At 38.0% G+C, this 18,986-nt stretch overlaps 3 protein-coding genes across 11 annotated transcripts; 1 reads left to right on the top strand and 2 right to left on the bottom strand.

The window, feature by feature from the left end:
- The first annotated feature begins 88 nt into the window (after positions 1–88).
- LOC100119911 (peptidyl-prolyl cis-trans isomerase NIMA-interacting 4) lies at positions 89–1,657 on the top strand. The gene is made up of 3 exons (XM_001603562.6): positions 89–1,073; positions 1,159–1,278; positions 1,425–1,657. The coding sequence occupies exons 1-3, from the start codon at positions 783–785 to the stop codon at positions 1,581–1,583; spliced, it is 570 nt and encodes a 189-aa protein (XP_001603612.2). The 5' UTR covers positions 89–782; the 3' UTR covers positions 1,584–1,657.
- On the bottom strand, positions 1,605–7,213 carry LOC100119498. Its single transcript, XM_001599866.5, has 5 exons — positions 6,974–7,213; positions 5,599–5,741; positions 2,672–2,851; positions 2,403–2,568; positions 1,605–2,324 (listed from the first exon to the last, which is right to left on the bottom strand). Exons 2-5 carry the CDS (start codon positions 5,702–5,704, stop codon positions 2,123–2,125), a joined length of 654 nt encoding a protein of 217 aa, XP_001599916.1. The 5' UTR covers positions 5,705–5,741; positions 6,974–7,213; the 3' UTR covers positions 1,605–2,122.
- A 4,753-nt stretch (positions 7,214–11,966) lies between these two features.
- LOC100680066 lies at positions 11,967–15,363 on the bottom strand. Of its 9 annotated transcripts, none has more exons than XM_008216679.4 (5): positions 14,899–15,363; positions 14,500–14,776; positions 13,592–14,384; positions 12,704–12,964; positions 11,967–12,630 (listed from the first exon to the last, which is right to left on the bottom strand). In XM_008216679.4, the coding sequence occupies exons 2-5, from the start codon at positions 14,713–14,715 to the stop codon at positions 12,599–12,601; spliced, it is 1,302 nt and encodes a 433-aa protein (XP_008214901.1). In that variant the 5' UTR covers positions 14,716–14,776; positions 14,899–15,363; the 3' UTR covers positions 11,967–12,598. The 9 variants fall into 9 exon arrangements, with proteins under 9 accessions (XP_008214901.1, XP_031784647.1, XP_032455459.1 ...); XM_031928787.1 differs by having other exon boundaries at positions 11,967–12,964; positions 14,899–15,036; positions 15,184–15,361; XM_032599568.1 differs by having other exon boundaries at positions 13,592–14,369; positions 14,899–15,359.
- Between the last annotated feature and the right edge of the window lie 3,623 nt (positions 15,364–18,986).

Here is an 18,986-nt window from a genome sequence, read left to right as displayed (position 1 = left end):
TTTTTGTTTTTATTTTTAAATTTTGAATCCTATAGTCACGTGGTCTCTATAGTGCGCACCTTTTCTTTACATCATCCCATAGATAACAACGTGTCGGCACAGAGACGTCCCCGTGACGGCACGAGATGGCGGCATCCACGACAGCACGCGACGTCCAGCTGCCGCAGCACAGAGACGGCACGTGACGGCACGGCGAGACAGCACGACGTGCCGTCTCTGTGCCGTCTCTGTGCCAGCAGAAAACGCTACCGGCGGGGAGCGATTTTATCGCATATAAAAATAACGCTAAATAAAAATTAGTTAGAACGCATAACTAAGCATCTACATCATAAATAATTAATAAATTTTGTTATATAGTATAAAAAAAATTTTATTTAAGAAAAAAAAATCTGCCGGGTGTAGGGCTGGAACTCACGATCTTTGGATCAGAAGTCCGAAGCTCTAGCCTCTGAGCCACAACTCTTCTTACAATTTGATGCACAATTGCACCTAATAATCATCGCTAATAATTAGAATTATGTAATAAAATAATGTTTAAATGTAATTCGGTTTGGAGAGAATAAAAAAAGTAATAAATGTATGCTCTTTACTAATTAAAGTCCATAATTATTAATAATGCAACATTCTGAGCACGCGGCACGCGTGCTGTCGCTGTGCAGTCTCTGTGCCGTCGCGTACAGACGCCCTAGGACGCATGTCGAGACAGCAACTGGACGGCACACGGACAGCACGCCGTGCGGCACAACAAGTCTCGGTGGAGACAGCACGTGCTGTTATCTGGGATGGTGCGCACGCTCGCATCAATATATTATATATGTACTACCATATGCCGGCTCTGGAAAAAAAATTTTGTAAACATAACCTATATATATACAAACTACAAGACTGCAGTAGCACACATAGATGAAATTGTTAAGTTTATAGTTGAATACTTTGTTATATTTATTATTGTTATCGAAATGCCACCAAAGAAAGCCGCAGCAGGTGGTGGTGCGAAAGCCGGGAAATCGAAAGGTGGCGGGGATGATGGTGACAAAGGAAAGGGAGAGAAGAAAGGAGGAACTTCTGTTAAGGTAATAATTTATAAGCAATTATAACTTGTAAAATGTTGTACTTTCAGCTGTTTTAATTTTTTTTTATATGAATCCAATTCTTTAGGTTCGTCACATACTTTGCGAGAAACAATCGAAAATTTTGGAAGCCATGGAAAAACTGAAAGCTGGTCAGAAATTTAACGAAGTTGCTGCCACTTATAGTGAAGATAAAGCCAGATCTGGTGTATGTATTCATCATTTTCATTAGTTTCTAATATATAAAATGCTTATTACAAATAAAGTTTGTTGCTCTTCAAGCTGCCAAAATACATAATTCATTGCTATTAGAATGTTGTTGCAAAATTTATAAGAATTAATTCATTTTTATAGGGTGATCTTGGATGGATGACAAGAGGTTCGATGGTGGGTCCATTTCAGGAAGCAGCGTTCGCTTTACCCATATCTAGTCTTGGCTCTCCAGTCTACACAGATCCACCGGTGAAAACGAAATTTGGTTATCACATCATCATGGTAGAGGGAAAGAAATAAATGACTTGGTATTTGCACATATTATTAATTAATTTTGTTTAATAAAGATTTTTCTTGTACAAAAAAAAAACAAACATTTCTATCGTTATACAATTGATAATCGCGTGTAATATATATCTTTACTTGAGATTACATCAATATACAAAAATATAATAGAATAGTTAATGATAACCACAACACACATTCAACATAAATACTTTATCATTTTATCTCGATTATTGTCACTCCACTAAATACTACGAGGGAAGGATGTCTTGTCTGTTAACGTGGAAATAAATAACTGTCTGCTCAGTCGCGGCTCACGTCTATGGCGATTTTAACGAGTTTTTGCCTCAAAAAAACAAGGCATTATAAAGTGACCGACGGAATGTCGAAGCTTATTCGAAAGATCCTCTGCAGTCACTCGTCAGTCTCGCATCAACGATTGGCCACAAGCCGTAAATGGAACGATATACAATTTCGCTTCATTGGATTGTGACCGAACGCCAGTGAAACCACGTGTGACTTTGAAAATCGAAATTTTCAAGTGATTCGTCGATTTAGACACGGATGTTGGGGTTGGTGAAGCGCACGTACTTCAGGAGCGCGTCGTTCTCCTCGCAGACCCATGGTTTCTTGTGGTGGCAGGCAACGTCGTGCCAGTTGACACCGTCGTTGTAGAACTGGTTCAGCACAGCCAGACAGTTCTCGGGGGCTCCACCTTGGATGGCCTCACGGTTGTCAGGTTGGGGTTTGCCAATACTAAAGTGAGACAACGCAAATTAAACATTGACTTCCCAAATATCGTCAAAAGATATCGCTTAAGAAATTTCGGCTCACCCTCCGCTCTCGGACCAGTCGTTCTGATTGCGGTCGGTCGTGGGGGCGAGCTTCTGGAGCTCAGCGGTCCAGAACCAGCCGTTGATCTGAAGAGGCTGAAGGTCGGGCCTGTCACAGCCCTTGAAGTCGCAGAGACGTCCGGATGTCCAGATGTACTTGACTTTGTCTGCAATCGCAAATTGTATACGTTAATCAAATGTAAAAAAAGTGAATTTTTATACCAACTGCATTTATAGAGTTAGCTGTACGGTATGAAGAATAGTGCTTACTTTGTACGATGCGGCTCTTGATAAACTCGTTCTCGGCCGAAGTCTCAAGAGAAACGAGGTCCATGCAACGCTGTCTGCAGAAGTTTCTGCCGGTCAACCAGTCGACCTCTTGACCTGCAGTGCGTGGATCCGCCCACGAGTAGAAGTAGCCCTTGCCGTTGAAACGTTCATGAATCGTTCCTAAAAATAAAAGAAAATTCAAAGTTAAATTTCAACAGATCTATAATTTTTTAATCGTTGAAAGTCTACAATTAAGATCGATCTCAATAACCGATGAAAATCGACCGGCCACTAATAAGATCGCATCGTCCAGAAATCTAACACTGCAGAGCTCATAAGAAGACTCGCCGCGAAGAAACTTTCTTTCAACTCTCTTGGATCGTAATTTATGCACTATTTGTTTGGACTACTGAATCGATGCCCGTCAGCCGCATACTAGTCCAAGTGGGAAGAAGCGAAGGAATTCCCATATAATCCCCTTGTTGCCCCGCGAGAAAGTTGAGAAACTCACCATTAGCGCGTGTCTCTTTCCCAGTTTGTGGATCTTCCCGCAGAATATTATACAAACAGGAATCGTCGAAGTTTTGAGATACGAGTAGTGCGCGGGTATTACTCATTCGAAAGGAGAGACTCTTCGAGAGCGTTAGAAAATGTATGGTTTGTGTAAATGTCGTCCGTGGCTTCGAACTTCTCTTCTTTACACGTGTGAAACTGAACCATTTTTTTTAATCGGTTACGTGCACTTTCGCTTCGGATATAATTCGCGCTGCTTTCGAGAGGAGCAAGTGTATATATAATATGTGTGTACGTGTATAAACGTAGTCGAAGGGCCGTAAAAGCCGTGGCTGACACACATTTAAGAAATTTTTACGCGCATGTACAGCCCGGCACTTTCGCTTAGGGAAATCGCGACGACCCCTTATTGGTGTATGTATACATATATATGAGAGTGACCTACAGAGAGGAGAGAAAAAGTTTGGTCGTGTGTGATGCGTGCGATGTGAGAAATTTGTAAGACACCTGCAGCGATGCGGTCTTGGTTCGATGGGATTTTTCGTGTGTGTATATGTGTGTGTACATGCATGTGTATAAAATCGTTTTCTTTTCTTACTTTCTTCGGAGTAAGCATCGCGATTTGTCACGGGGTGAATTTATGATGCTCTCCTGCGAGAAGACACCGCGGACTTGTTTCGCATTCGAGTATCGACGGTATGCACAGTCTTTATATCTTTATGTTACATCGTGTACGTTCTTTATATTCGTATTGTTTTTAGTTAGCGCGTAATATTCTCTAAAGTATAAATTGATGACAAATTGAAATTTATCTTGGTGGCTTTTATTGTGAGAAATTTATCATATACCATCATTTTGCAAGAAAAATGCATCTACCTGAATTAAAATTCGATATAAGAAATTAGATATCTATAATAATATAAGCTCCAGAGTAGTTCGACGCAAAACAAACATGGACCGAAAAAATCGTGGTCACGCGCATGTGACCCAAAGCCGCACAAAAATGCGGCGCTTTCCCAAAGCTCATCGTGGTATGCGCAGCCGGTGTGCCATCTCATTGGGATTCCACTCGCGGAAACTCGAGAAAGTCGACTTACTTCTCCTGTATAGGTTCACGACGACGCTTCGATTATGCGAGCAGAGAGAGGCCGGATGTCAGCAAGTGCGCGGCGAATTGGCGGCGCGTGTGTGAATTCGATTAGTTACGCGTCGAATGTGCGAGAGAAAAACTGGTCGGACCCTCTTTTTATTTGTTAGATAAGTTATAATTATTCAAATGAAAATCCAATTTTATTGATAAAAAGGAAACCTATAACACCATATACTGAGAGTCGCCAAAAAAGGCATACCCCAGAAACGTCGATATGTACAATACAGCCCATCTCAAGCCACGATTTTCGATGACCCGTTCGCGATTGCTTTCACACACGCGCGCGCGACCATAAAAATCATCGCCGGATGTGTACTTATTTCGCGCTTTCTATTGGGATCACGAATCGCGTTTGACGGCTGAATTTGTAATTCGTGAAAGTGTCGTCGTCGTATACATTTGATCGATTGACCCTTTCAAACTTCCGGCGTCTGCGCAATTATATACGCTATGCATATATAGAGGACCAAGTCCGTATGTTCAGGAAGAGATGAGATTTACGAGGGATTGTGACAGGTGCGCTCAGTTTTATTACTCCGTAACGATGTGCGATGATCTTCTGGAGTGTAAGCGGTTTCTTTGCAAAAGTCTTGTACTCGATCATTTTTCCGATTATACAGCCGGATGTATACGTAACGTAACGAAGCGAAAACTTAATCGGGAAAACGAAAGTGAATTACACTGCAAGCAAAATCAGTGTGCAAGACACTTTTTCGGAATGGCAGATATACGATCCAATGGGAGTTGCAACGAGCCGTGAGAAAAAGGCGACAGTTCTAATTTGTGCCGTCACGTTTATGGTTGAGCTTCTTCGCCTTTTTTTCAAGTTTGAAGTAGCAGGTGTTGCAGAAACAATGCCTGCGTTAATGAAAATTACTCTTGGCAGAGTAAATTGGCTTTTGTTTCTTTTTTCCTTATTTTGCAAGAACTAAGTTTATTTAGTTGTATTGCGTGCGAGTTTAGATTTTATGAGTTTAAGAGATCGTCCTATTGGACGCAAGTAGATAATGCTGGGTGTGGTATAAGAGGCGTGCGAATGTCTAATTTGATTAAAATAATTAGCAGCTATATTTTAATGCTACGTTTATTCGCGTAATTTATACTGAATGTTGTTTCTATCACTATAAATTGATCAATGTGAAATATGATTATGATTATTATTAAAGTCAAGCAGTTTATAAGTTAGAAAAAATACTGAATACAAAAATAAAATTATTATAACAGGTTGAAAAAAACCTGTGAAAATCTGAAACACAGTACTCACTTTGGGCACAGGCAGCGGGAATCGGTGGCTCCAGAACACGACCACCTGGCTGTTGAGCTGTCGCCAGAGCGACGAAAACTCCGCCGAAGACGAGGAAACGCAACATCCTGATGCTGCTTATACTTTGGTGCTATACTGTATACCTGTAAAACAAAGATTCCATTGATGCTGAGCGTCGTTAAAAAAATAGTTTGATTAAACTATTCGCGGTGTTGTAAAAGTTAATTATTTATTGAAGTTGATATTATTCTGATTGCTATCAATGCTGACGGTAAAACTAACGCGAGAAATTGTTCTTAGCGCGATATTTTCATTCATAAATTTACGTGTCAACGTGTGTTGTATCTGTAGATGAATCTGCAATCCTTCGAGGACAGTTTCCTTTTTTTTAAATTAGATTCTTTGGATTTTGTTTACCGTTTAACTATATGCAATTTTCTTTATGATACTTTAAAACCTGTATTTTATCACTCATATAAATATGATAACCATAAATTAATCAAAAAATTATCAATTCTAAGATCTAACACTAAAATCTTTTTAAGGCACGAAAGGTCAAATCAGTTCATCGGACACACCCTTCAAAAATTCAGAGTATCGATAAAATTCTAATCGCCGAATCTACGTACCATAAAGATATAAAAGACTTTTAGGAGTCATCGACGCGTGTACAGCAGTTCCGCAGCTTTCTTTCGAACCGGTTTCTCACGCGCGTGTTCACGGTGTCGCTCTTTCGAGGTACACCGACGAAGATTATATACGGTTGACGAGACTTTTTTTTTCATTTCATGATTCAACGATGATTAGAAATGGTTCGCGAAACTGTTGTATAAATTCTACCTGCTTGTGAGATTTAAATCGAGATATGTTTGGACTTCTAAGCGTCATATATGGATTTGATAATTATAGATGGAGAATTTGTTTTTATTTCTACTTGTTAGAAAAAAGTAAACGTTTAGTACTTATTCGAAAATTGCAATAATTGCCATTGAAATGATCAATCTTTGTTCAAGTGGGATAAGGATTTCAAGCATATTATTCCGAAGGTGATAAAAACAAACAAGCGTCTATAACATTCCCTATTTTGTCAAGTTTCAATCAACTTGATTTTATCACATTTGAAATAATTTATACTCGTGTGTTATGGTTGAATTTTCTCAAAGGCGCACTCCGTGCCGATTTTTTTCGTAAAACTTTTCCAAGCACTTTTCGATTTCTCACGCATCTAAAATGAAATGGAACTAAAAATGATCCCCCGAAAATTATAATTCCCTCTACAGAATACAGAACACTGGTAAATAAGTACACTGTCGGATAGCACACTATATGTGAAAATCCCTTGCTTTAGGAAAGTAAGGCTCGTGTCACATCGTACCTGAAGAGAGCGATGCTCGATCGACGACGTTCGCTGGTGAACTACAGCGCAGCCGAGCCTGCGGTACCTCTATATATACACAAGGCGCCGCTTCTTCTTCTTCTTTTGAAGTCCTGTCGCCGGCGAACGTCGTGTACAATGGACGTTAGAGTGCGACGAGCCTCGAACATTTGGACGTGTGATCGAATTTCAGTTTTCTCAACTGTTTTGCAGAGCTATTGAATATTCTATTTATTTATTTATTCAAAACATTAAATACAATTTCCTGCGACGATAACTAAAATTATCAGCTCCGCATATTTGCATCGTAAAGACGTAATTATTATAGTTGATGTGAAAAATTACACTTATTATAATATACAAATCTAGCTTCTCACATACCAGTCAAAATTAATTTTCATTCACTTAAAAGCTCGTTAAACCCGTCTCGTTCCACGCGACCATTAAAGATTCTTATCTACAAGAATACTCCGAAAGAATGAATTACCCCTTTCCCAGCCTCGCCTACGGCTTCTTCCGAAAGACATTCGGCCGTATAGTTGCTCAAGACATCACACAATCACGTGCATCTTAAACCAAATTTATTTAGCTATCCTTGGGATTCTCCGATTGCTAAGTAGTTTTCTCAAATCACTATCAGACACGCCGTATTTTGTACCTTCATCATAGCTTTGTCGTTTCCGGGTTCACTAAAACGGAAAATCGGTATTATGCGGTTTCGTTTCGAGAAAACCGCATCAACGTAATGTCTGCATTGTTGTAACCGTCGGCGCAGACAGATATCATTATATAGCATAATATTGATCTTTCTCATCAATCTCAATCGATCGACGCCCCCGAGCATCAGCCGCAAATGAATCAAAAGCGTTCGATATGGTGTGTGTGGTGTATCCTCTGTATAATAGAGACCACCGCGAGTGAAAGCGACAGGAATTTCAAATTCCAAAGAACGCACTGAATTTTCCTTCTATCCGTTTGGGTAAAAGTGTTTGCGCCTCAAACGCGTCTCTGTATAATTATGCGCGCTTTTCGGTAAACAAACATCGAATTAGCGATTAAATAATGAATAGACACGGCGCGACGTGCGCGTATACGTCGCGGTAATTATATGCGTCGTTTGATTTCGCGACGAAATAGCGGAGAGAATCCTTCGACAAAAGGATGCACCTCTTCTCGCATTCAAGGACGTACGTGATTATTCGCACGTGATCCGCTTATAGCTTCGCCGAAGTCGCATATACGTCTTTGTTACGATATATAGCGGGAGGCCCATGTGAATTTCGATCACATTGAAATATTTTTCGGCTGATTCGACGCCGACGTTACTTTTTTCTAGAACTTTTCTAGAGGTTGCATTCGATGAATTTTGCATGAATGAGCATGTAAGAGAGATGTTGTATAACAAGCGTTAAATATTTATTTTTTGCTGCAAGAATATTTTTAAATGCGTGATATATTAGACAAAAAAAATATTTTTTTCCGATTTTCACTCTGACCGATCGATATATCAGCGATGTCGAACCATGGTCCGAAAATCCATACCATATATAAGCACCAATATTACGTCAGCGGACGAAAGAGCAAGTGCAAGCATGGGAAAGGTGGTACAGTTACAGCGCGCGCGCGCGAACCGGCCTCTTTCTCTCGTCGGTATTATTTCGGCGGCCGATTTTCACTCTCGAACGCGCGCGACTTTTCTTGTCAGCACGTTCTCGTGACTCTCGATCGTCCGAAGATGATAGGTCGATATTTCGTTGTTATGTTTCTTCGTCAGTTCCCAGCGTGGTGTGAGAAAAGGTGGCAAGTTGTATTAATATCTTCTCGTGACCGGCGGATGAATCGGATGAAAGTGTGAGGTGTGAAGGATCGAGATCGGTTGGATGAAAGTAAAATTTTTTATGCCACTATGCTCTGATTTTTTGTCGTTGTGTCGAGTTGTGTGTCAAAACTTTTCTTGTTTTGGTGAACGTCAATGCATGGAGAGATAATATTATCAGATTTTTAACTACCTTTTAAAATCGTTTCATTCAAAGTATTTGTATAATTTTAAACAAGCCACAACATTTCACCGATCGTACGGACATAATTATTTATAAATAACAAAATACACACGGCTCGGACTTGATTAAACCAACTTTAAAGGCAACTCCTTTTCCGCATCGTCGAGTCAAAAAACAAATCGTCGATGAAAAGCTTTCTCTTCAGACAACCGATTTTTTTCTTCATACGCACTCGCTCCTTCCCTTATCTTAATAATATTTTCAATGAAAAATAGGCGAATTACAATGACAAAAGGATGGCTTGCGGCATCCACTTGTCAAAGCAATTACTACGATAATCGCGATAACGCGCGGAGTAAGCATCGCGAACGTCGTCGGGCGAAAACGAGGGAGAGAACAAAATCGGTAAGTGCAAGTACACGAGCTGTTTAAAAAAAGCTCTCTCGATTTTGCAAGTTTCCGGAAACGTCCTTCTGTCTAGTTATTCAGGAAACTAAACAGCGCGTATTATATCACTGCGACGTTATAGAGAATTTTAGAATTTAACGCTCCGTTTTGTGTATTTAAAACTCGCTCACGTATACCGGTACTTTTCCCCTCGAAGCGTCGTCGTCGCGAAGATTCCTGTGGCTTTTTTCTCCCTCTCTCGTATACAGGAAAGTAAAAGGATCTTGTCGGGGTGTCTTGTAAGACTGAAATGTTGTTTGTCGAACACGTGGGGTGACTCAGTCGCAAAATTTGTGTATGCGAAGGTTTATTACATTAGTTAGTAGATACGGATAGGCGATTGAGGAAAATTATGGGGAGATTATAACCGATTGGTCTCGTGAATGGACGGGTCTGGATTTTTGCGGAAATTTGTCTAGCTGTATGTCACACAGCTTCGTCTTGAGTTATGTTCATATTCTAATAAAAGTCTTCTCAATTCTAAAAATATGTAAAATGATAAATTGACTTGAGCATTGCGGTTTATTTATTACCGGCTTTTGTGATTCCGCCACTTTTAAATAATTTTTCGCATGTGTGTATATAAATGCCACATTAATCAATAAACTGTATATAAATAATCATAGTCCCAAGTATCACCACCGTTTAGTGCTTTACACAACAACACACAAATACCGATTTCCTCCTAACCCACGTAATCGTCCCCACAAATCTCCCAAAGCTCACAAATCACTCGTCGACATCCAAGAGATAACGAAAAACGAGTTTCCCGCACATCAGCCCTATTATAATGCCATATAGGAAAAAAAAGCGAAACCTTTTTGCCCAAACAAACATTACCTAATCTCCCAGCGTCGGAGAGAAAAACGTATAATCTCCTCACTTTTACTCGACCACACAAAAAAAAGTCGTCGCTGCCGATCCCATGTACCGATCGAATATTCAGACGCTCTTGGCGTGTGCCTCGGCTAATGGCATGTCTCTCTTTCTTCGCTCATTATACGTACAGTCTACATACGAATAGATACACATAAGCTCGCCGACAAACCGCGCCCATGCAAATTTCGAATATATACATACCGGCTGCTTTCGATTTTCTCTATTCGTTAGCGGCGCATTAATTATAATATGTATGCCGAGCCGGGAGAGGATTTCACGCTGGTCGCGCGGCGATAACGGAAAAAATAGTTTCTTTGCTGATGGGCGAGATGGGAGGAGAATCGATGGCGCGTGATTTTCGAGGATAAGACGCGTAGTTTGGGACTGGATTGGAAAAGAAAGTGTACACGCGAGGCACGAGGATTAGAATACGCGAAAATCGGTTCGGTTGATCGACGAAGCGAAAGAGTGATCGTTACGGTGCTTGACTTTTTTTTCGTTTTCTAATAGTGGTGATGGACGTGCGATAATCCTTTTCAGAAAGTGTATCGCGACAAAGAATAAGTATATAGATGCCGTCAAAGAAAGCATGTCTTAACAATTAAAAGTTTTTAATTTTTCAAATCGAGTCAGCGATATATGATATAAAGATGCGGCTGAATAATAATCGCATCCTCGATCCGAAATATTTTAACAAGCGCGCCTCTTCAAGAAAGTCCCACATGCATAATATGCATCGATAAGCTTCGAGATTCGAATAAAAAAGAAGATATAAATCTCGCACACTTATATTGGACTCGGGATCTGTCCCAGAAAATTGATTTATTCCGTCTGGCTATACTTACTATTATGCGATAATAAACTTGCGATTTCTATGCGTCGCCCTAATAAACACGAATATATACTGTGAGAAAAAAATGAAATGCTAACCGCTGCACTGGACAATCGCTATACTCTTACCGATCGTTAAAGCCGATCGTAATCTCGGCTTCAATCGACGTCTATGCTAATGAAAGCCGCGTATATTATCCACAACTGCAATTCCATTAACCCATCGCCTCTATAGCCACTCACGCACAAAGGCGGCAGGCCGAGCGAAAGAAAAGAACAAACACACACAATACAAAAAAGGCGCAGCCTCGATTACCGATTTAACGTCTTTAGCGAAAGTACGTCTAACGCTGCTGTGGCGAGGATGTATACACATTTACCTTCGCAAACACGCGTGCGCGTGTGTCTATACTCGTTCAAATATAGCCGGGACGTCGTTTTTTGGAAAAAAGAGAGAAAAAAATGGAACGCATGCCCTGAACAAACTTGATATTCTGTATGGTATCGGGCGCGGACCAAAAGTACCGCTAATTTCACTTCTCTCGGTCCCGCACGTCGTGTTTCTTGGAAGAAAGAGAAAGAGAGAAGGATGAGTGAGAGAGAGAAAAGCGAGACCTGCTTTAAGGCGCTTTGTTCGAGAGGCTGTGTGGACAGACACGCCAAATTTTGCGGTACTTTGAGAAAGTTGAGAGGATCGGTGTGTTTCGAGAGATATTTATTTATTTGTATGTTTAAATCGGAGGCGGCTCGATCGACGGTTGTGACCCGATTGGAAATTTAAAAGATTTAAGTTAATGAATTAAAAGGTTTATATCGATGGAACGAAATTGAAATTGTATTTTTTAGAACAAACTTTATTATTCTTTCGAAGAGATAAATAAATGACAAATACTTCAGGCATCTCGAAGACATGAAATAAACTAAACGTAATCTCGCCGCGGCGAGTACGCTTGCAAACAAAATGTATACCTTTATTGTAAATCTAATTGTTATTAATAGTTCGCTGTAAATGAACAATGTGTTGAACATGTAGGCGCGCGCGCGTACGTATACGTGTACGCATGTACAAGAATAAGTATTATAGAAAACAAAAAAGCAAATACTGATACAAAAGTAGAACTATATATCTGTATGTATATGTACACTGTACTTAATATTTACGTAACAACTTTTAAATTGAATAGCTGTTAATAATAACAGTCTCTTCCTCTCTTTACATGAATATTTAGCAGTGAATGCAAAAATTTATCAATTTATAATATTGTGCTATAATAATCATGATATTGTTGATGAGGGATCGAACTTTGCTGATGAAGAATCAAACTTTGCTGTTCAGGAATCCAACTTTGTTGTTCAGGTATCAAACTTTGTTGTTCAGGAATCGAACTTTGGTCCATTAAATTTTGTGAATCTTTTACATCATGCGTCTCTTGTTTTTGCTTTCTTTCATCACTTCGAAATTTATGCTCTATGTATAATTCGCACTGATCTTTTTTTGGCCTATGAAAAGACAAATCGTAGCTATTATTGAACGTATCGCGGTAGCAATGTTCGCTCGCTATTTCTTTTCTACCCGTGCTTTCCATCCAGCTTTTGTACATCGTATACATTTTCTTGATATTTAACGTCGCATCCAAATACTCCCTTTGTATCGACTCTCCGCAGCAGTGCGATTTAATTTTTGGAAATGATCTTATGTGTTCATCGACGGAGTTTCTAATTTCCACTGGTATTCTTTTAGGTTTGTTATTATGTTTTCCTCGCATATCACTTAGTGTAAACTCCCCATTTATTTTCTTCTTGGCAATTGTTCTGATCCAAGCACCACTAATATCTATTTAAACATAAAAAATTAATTTTTTTACTGTTAGAAAGTATAATTTTTTGTTTTTGTTTTATAGTATTTGCAGAACATAAGAATAGTATTCCCATAAAATTAAGTTAGGCCTATTGTTATCCAAATTAATGAAAAGTATTGATTCTTCAATTGCTAATTTTTTTTAAATTGGATAGCCAACAAAACAACTGGCCAAGGCATGTTTCACTGATTTTGATAATGATATAAAACTGTTCTAAGGAAAAAATACACTAAAACTTTGGGAAAAAATATTTTTTTTATTTGCAAATTGATTAATCTCAATTTTGCTAATTGTGAAATTCTGTTATTCATTAAATTTGTTTTTAGTATTTAACTCCAAGTTTAATATAATTAAATGCAAATGTGTTTTTTTAAAGTGTTTTCAAAAACACAATTTGGCAACAAAAATCGTATTGTATAATCATTGGTATTTAATTATGTTCTACTTTAGATAAAATTAAAACAAACTTTAATAAAGTTTAGTATTTATCAGTAAAATAAGTTTGATGAATTTCAACGTAAAAAGTTATTTATCAATTTTTCTAAACTTTTATTCCAATGATCTTTTTCAAAAAAATAGTATATATGAAAATAGGTCATTACCAAAGGTATCCAGGAACATTGTTTGGCAAACTTTTTGCTTTTTCGTGCCAAGATCAAGGAAGTAATGATATGAAAATTTTTTTCTTAGACCTTCTACATTCTTTTGTTGTTCCGTCCTGTTCTGAGGTTCACTCCAATGCAACATTTTGTCAATGTAACGCCATTGCAAACTATGATTACCTATATTCCAAAATTCTTCAAATAACTGAACCCGCTCTTCATATGTGACTTTTGTTTGGCATTTAAATCGGCATGAAGAATCGCAACCAGGGCCCATCTCTCTCTTAGATAAAGGATTCCCATCAGCTCTTTTATCATTTGTACCACAATATTTTGCTTTTTTTGCATTCTCATTTGTTTCATTTGAACTACTTTTCCTCTTAACTTTTTTTTTATTATTCTGGTTAAGAGATCCATTTTCTGTTGCACTCTTACTATCATTATCTTTACCATCCTTCACTTCTGTTTGAGATATCTGATCCCTTTCTCCAGTATCATTATTTCCACTGTCAGAGTATTCTTCGTCATCTGCAATCTCTTCTGGAACTAAGTCTACCTCTACTTCTATCGTCTCTCCTTTAGAAGTGTCCCCGGTCTTTTCAACAGAATTTGACTTGACTTCAGACACGGCTCTACTCTGTGAAGTTTCTTTAGATACCAGCATATCATGAAGGTTACACTGCGCGTCATTAGCTTTTTCATAGAAATCGTTGCATATGTTCAATAGTGTACAGCATTCATGACATACGGACAGTGGCAGAAGATCGTCCAAAAAAACCTGTAAACAGAATAACTTTCACAGAAAGAATACTAAATACTAAGAAAGAATAAGTATTCCATGTAAATAGCATTACTACCATCAATTAAAATCTGATCATTACAGCAGGTAGTATATAAAAAAAAATTACCTGTATGTGAAGGCACTTGGCGATTTTGCTCTCGATTTTGAGAGTTCGGCCCTCAATCTTGTAGATGCCGACGAGGCCTGATTTGCTCTCGGCGCAAAGTCTGCATAGCTGATTGTGCTTCTCCTTCATTATGTTATACTCTCTATTATCTATCCCTCTTTCGGCGTAGTGTTTTTTATTTTTAAGCTTCTTTTTATCATACATAATCGACGCCATCAAGACTAGTGTTACTGTAGTACGTACATGATAAAAGCTGATGACTAATTTCAAGCGAAATCTAAAATTTGTTATAATGTTTATCACTGTGCATTAATTATCAGCTGTGAGAGCGTCAGAGTAAATATCAAGAAAGGTTATGGCATCGTACACAGAGGCGTAGTATATACTATATACAATTACCTCTGTAGGCTCTGCAGCTAATCTGAGGGAGATTCCACATGATTGTACTTCCCTACCCCTTACCATGTAGCCGTACCGCGTCCAACTTTGTCATCGAGTTTTCATCTACATGATTCTGTGGTCATTGGAGAATTCGATCTGTGAACGTGAGAAGCGCATCTATGTAATGTTTGTATTCATATGCCTTGCTCCAGTTCGTTTTGCCGACATCGTTCGTCGTCGTTTCCGTTTTTCTGTTTTGCTGTTGAGCAACTATATGTTTTTAGAAATTTGCTTTTTAACTACGCCAAAGTCATTTCGGAGATGAACAGAAAAACACAGAAAAACAGAAACGATGACGAACGATGTCAACAAAACGAATCGGAGCTAGCAACACGAATACAGACATTACATAGATGCGCTTCTCACGTTCACAGATCGAATTCTCCAATGACCACAGAATCATGTAGATGAAAACTCGATGACAAAATCAGACGCGGTACGGCTACAGGGTAAGGGGTAGGGAAGTACAATCATGTGGAATCTCCCTGATATTGTAAGGTACGCTTTTCCAAGTTTCATTGAACCATCAAGAAAAACGCAATACATTGCTATAAATAAATGACCTGAAATAGGTCTACGTATATTTGTTATATGTCTCATATCGCTGAATAATGATTCTGAACGACCTGATGAAGCTACGGTAATCTTAGAGCTGTAAGACTCTGTCAATATGTTTGTCCACGTGGGATACTCAGAACATAAATCTTTGAAATTCTTAACCAGATCAGGACAATAAAAATCATTTTTATTGGTTTCAGCAATATACTTCATCGCACTTAATCTTAAGTTCTCTATTTCAGTTTCAATGCTGTTAAGATCATCTTCCTCCGACAATTCATCGTCATTTAATTTCTTTTCATTACAGAAATCACAGGTACATGACTCTTCGGAATACTTACATTCATGAGTTTTTATAACACTAAACAAATATGAAGAACTTCGAGCCACTTCACATGAATCACCTCCAATTCCAGGACTTAAGCAGACAATGAAAACTAGTTTTACTACTTTCATAAAATCTTGATAAGATGTTGACGTATTTAGATATGAAATAATTCTCAAGTAAAAATCTTTAATGCTCGGTGAGTATTTATCAAAACATTTTGGCAAATCATCTCTTAATCCTAAAACTTTGTTATGGCATGCTAACAAATATTCTTTGTATGAACAATTATTGAAGGCTAGGCATACAGCATTTTGAAGAGCACTCGATCGATCTGTTACTAGTTGCTGAGGTTTTGAGGCACCGGATACAAGCCATAAGCTCAAGCAATCTTTTAAAAAATTTGCTGCATGATATTCAGATAAAAATTGAAAAACTGGATAAATTTTTCCACCAATTGATGCACTTATAATATATAAAAATATATGTGACGAAACTTCACTTCCAATCCTTATTTTTTTCACAAAACGTCCAGCTGCGTCAAGAGATATAGTGACATCTTCTTTAGAGTTAATAGTGTTCCAAAGATCCATCTGCTCAGGAGACCAAAATACAACGTTAAATGGAAAATCTCCAATTTGTTTAATTATTGGAGACCATTTTTAATCAAATTTCATTGAAATTATTGCATCAACAATATTTTTAGTAGATTTTACGCCGTAGGCTTTAAAAATACCATCCTGTCTTGCTTTTCGCAACACAGGAGTTGTGTGAACAAGTGGTCCTTCAACATTTCCATAAGCGATATTTTTCTCAGCTTTATGCCTCTTGAATTTTAACGCTTTTTCATGCATAAGAATCTTTTGACACTCCTCTCTTAAAGGTCCGGATAGAGGTCTTTTAGTAAAATGTCTAATAGATCTAGAGTCTTGTGTGCTAATCTGGAATGTATAGTTTTCTGCAGATGTCATGTAACGACAAATTCCTCTCATAGAATTTCCACATTCCTTGCAATATCCAATAAGCTTGATAGAATCATCTTTACGAGTTACATATCCTTTCTCAAAACTATAAGGACAAGGTATCTGCTCACATGAGCAGATCTTCTGAACTATAACGTGTGACCATCCTTCAGGCAGTACTTTTTTTCCTTTTCGCAATATTGGTTCAATCCTTTGCCATTCTATTTTATCAAAGGAAATTGCAAATTCAATTTTTGAGCAATTGTCTATAGCTTTTTTTTCTTTTTATCAAAAACAATTTTTTTTGCAAGATCTCGAAAATTTGATCAACCGACACTGCTGAGCAACGAGACATTGCTGTAAGACATAAAATATTAGATATATTTTAACAATTTTATTTATATCAGTGTGTATAAATCATATGTATACTATGGAAACATTGTTTGTACTATACCGTGAATTATCAATTGTATTTAATAAAAAAATTGGTGGAGTACACAGGGTTAGAAGTGAGTGAATCAAAAACAAAGTACATGATTGTGGATAAGCTAGGCATCTGCAGAGGGGAGGAAGATCTCAGAGTTGGGCATTTTACTTTTGAAAAGGTTAGCGAATTCAGGTATCTGGGTACGACCATAAATGATAGAAACGAGATTAATGTCGAAATAAATAAGAGACTCCATTCGGGTAATGCTTGCTTCTACGCCGTGAGTAATTTACTTAAGTCGAGGCTGTTGTCTAATAACGTTAAAATAAGAATATACAGGACAATAATACTGCCGGTGGTTCTGTACGGGTGCGAAACGTGGGCTCTCACTAAGCAGGCGGACAACCGTTTTAGGGTATTTGAAAATAAAGTCTTGCGAAAAATATACGGGCCGAAGAAAGATGAGGAAACCGGGGAATGGAGGAGACTACACAATGATGAGTTACACAATCTGTACGCGTCACCAAATATTAACAGAATAATAAAATCGCGCAGATTGGGATGGGCAGGGCACGTAGCGAGAATGGGAGACGACCGTACGGCAGCGCGTGTCATGAAGGGCAGGCCGATGGTAACGCGACCTCTAGGTAGACCTAGACGTAGATGGGAGGACAACGTAAAAGCGGATCTAGTAGAAATAGGACGGGTGGGTGTCGATCGGAGAGGTGCATCTTGGGTGGGGTTGACACAAGATAGGGCAGCATGGAAGGCTTGCGTAGATGAGGCGTTGAACTTTCGAGTTCCAAATGCCATGTAAAAAAAAAATTTAATAAAAAAAGACGTTTCAAACATTATAAAAGTGTAGTTGTTCATCTAAGTAGCAAATAGTTATAAGATAGTTAATATCTCAAGATGCGATTGATCTGTAAAAAAATCACATAATTTATATTATTGTTTAGAATATATTATTCATCATATTATGGTAATTTTTCAACAAGTTAGCAATAACACTATCATATTCCATTAATACAAGTTTTATCAAATATCCTGAATTAAAAAATGGATAATAGTTACAAACTATTCGAATTAGATGTGAACATAACCTCAATTTGACAAATCTTAAAAGAATAATACAAACGCAAAGGTGGATATATAATTGTCAACAAAGTTTGAATATTCTTAATATTTATGCAAACAATAAAATACTTTTTAACTGCAGTTGATTCTAGTTGTTTATATTGACTATAAAAAAGACGTAGCTTGTGTCTATACTGTGATTACAAGTTTATGGGCGAATTCTCACGAAAAAAGCGACGGTTGGGTTGGTCGCGCTATTCCACGAAATCTGTTCTTTGTTGGTTATCCTGGAAGATACAGCTGTTACCGGCCTTGTTTTTAAAATGCTCCTGTTCTCTGAGCTTTCGGCCGCTCGAGTCATATCGAAAAACATTATTTGCATTATACATATTTAATAATGAGTGCCATAAAAAGTCATTAAAAATCTGAAATAAACATAAGTGACACTTGAATGAACGTTTCAACAGTTTATATGTTTTAGGATACGTAAGGAGGTTATATAAATTAGGTAAACAATGAAATGATTTCTATTTCTATTTATTTTAACTTTTTTTATAACAATAACTTAATTTTTTTAAATAAATTAGGATGCCTGCTGGTAAACGAGCTGTACAGCATTCTGTGAGGCTAGAAGAGCTGAAAAAGTTTAAAGAAATATTTGATGAAAATGAAAACTTATTACCAGAGTCAAATGCAA

The sequence above is a fragment of the Nasonia vitripennis genome, chromosome 4, assembly GCF_009193385.2.
Source record: "Nasonia vitripennis strain AsymCx chromosome 4, Nvit_psr_1.1, whole genome shotgun sequence".
Classification (NCBI taxonomy): domain Eukaryota; kingdom Metazoa; phylum Arthropoda; class Insecta; order Hymenoptera; family Pteromalidae; genus Nasonia; species Nasonia vitripennis.
Note: the sequence above shows the minus strand (reverse complement) of the source record. Positions and strands in the feature narration are given on the sequence as shown.

Excerpts from the sequence above, each read along its gene's own strand:
- LOC100119911 (XM_001603562.6), top strand. The coding sequence starts at position 783 with ATGGTGCGCACGCTCGCATCAATATATTATATATGTACTACCATATGC. Across the intron at positions 1,074-1,158 it reads AAGGAGGAACTTCTGTTAAG|GTTCGTCACATACTTTGCGA; the intron begins GTAATAATTTAT and ends CCAATTCTTTAG. Across the intron at positions 1,279-1,424 it reads AAGATAAAGCCAGATCTGGT|GGTGATCTTGGATGGATGAC; the intron begins GTATGTATTCAT and ends TCATTTTTATAG.
- LOC100119498 (XM_001599866.5), bottom strand. The coding sequence starts at position 5,704 with ATGTTGCGTTTCCTCGTCTTCGGCGGAGTTTTCGTCGCTCTGGCGACA. Across the intron at positions 2,852-5,598 it reads TCCCGCTGCCTGTGCCCAAA|GAACGATTCATGAACGTTTC; the intron begins GTGAGTACTGTG and ends TTTTATTTTTAG. Across the intron at positions 2,569-2,671 it reads CAAGAGCCGCATCGTACAAA|ACAAAGTCAAGTACATCTGG; the intron begins GTAAGCACTATT and ends TTGCGATTGCAG.
- LOC100680066 (XM_008216537.2), bottom strand. The coding sequence starts at position 14,715 with ATGGCGTCGATTATGTATGATAAAAAGAAGCTTAAAAATAAAAAACAC. Across the intron at positions 14,385-14,499 it reads CCAAGTGCCTTCACATACAG|TTATTCTGTTTACAGGTTTT; the intron begins GTAATTTTTTTT and ends TTTCTGTGAAAG. Across the intron at positions 12,965-13,591 it reads AATGTTCCTGGATACCTTTG|ATATTAGTGGTGCTTGGATC; the intron begins GTAATGACCTAT and ends ATGTTTAAATAG.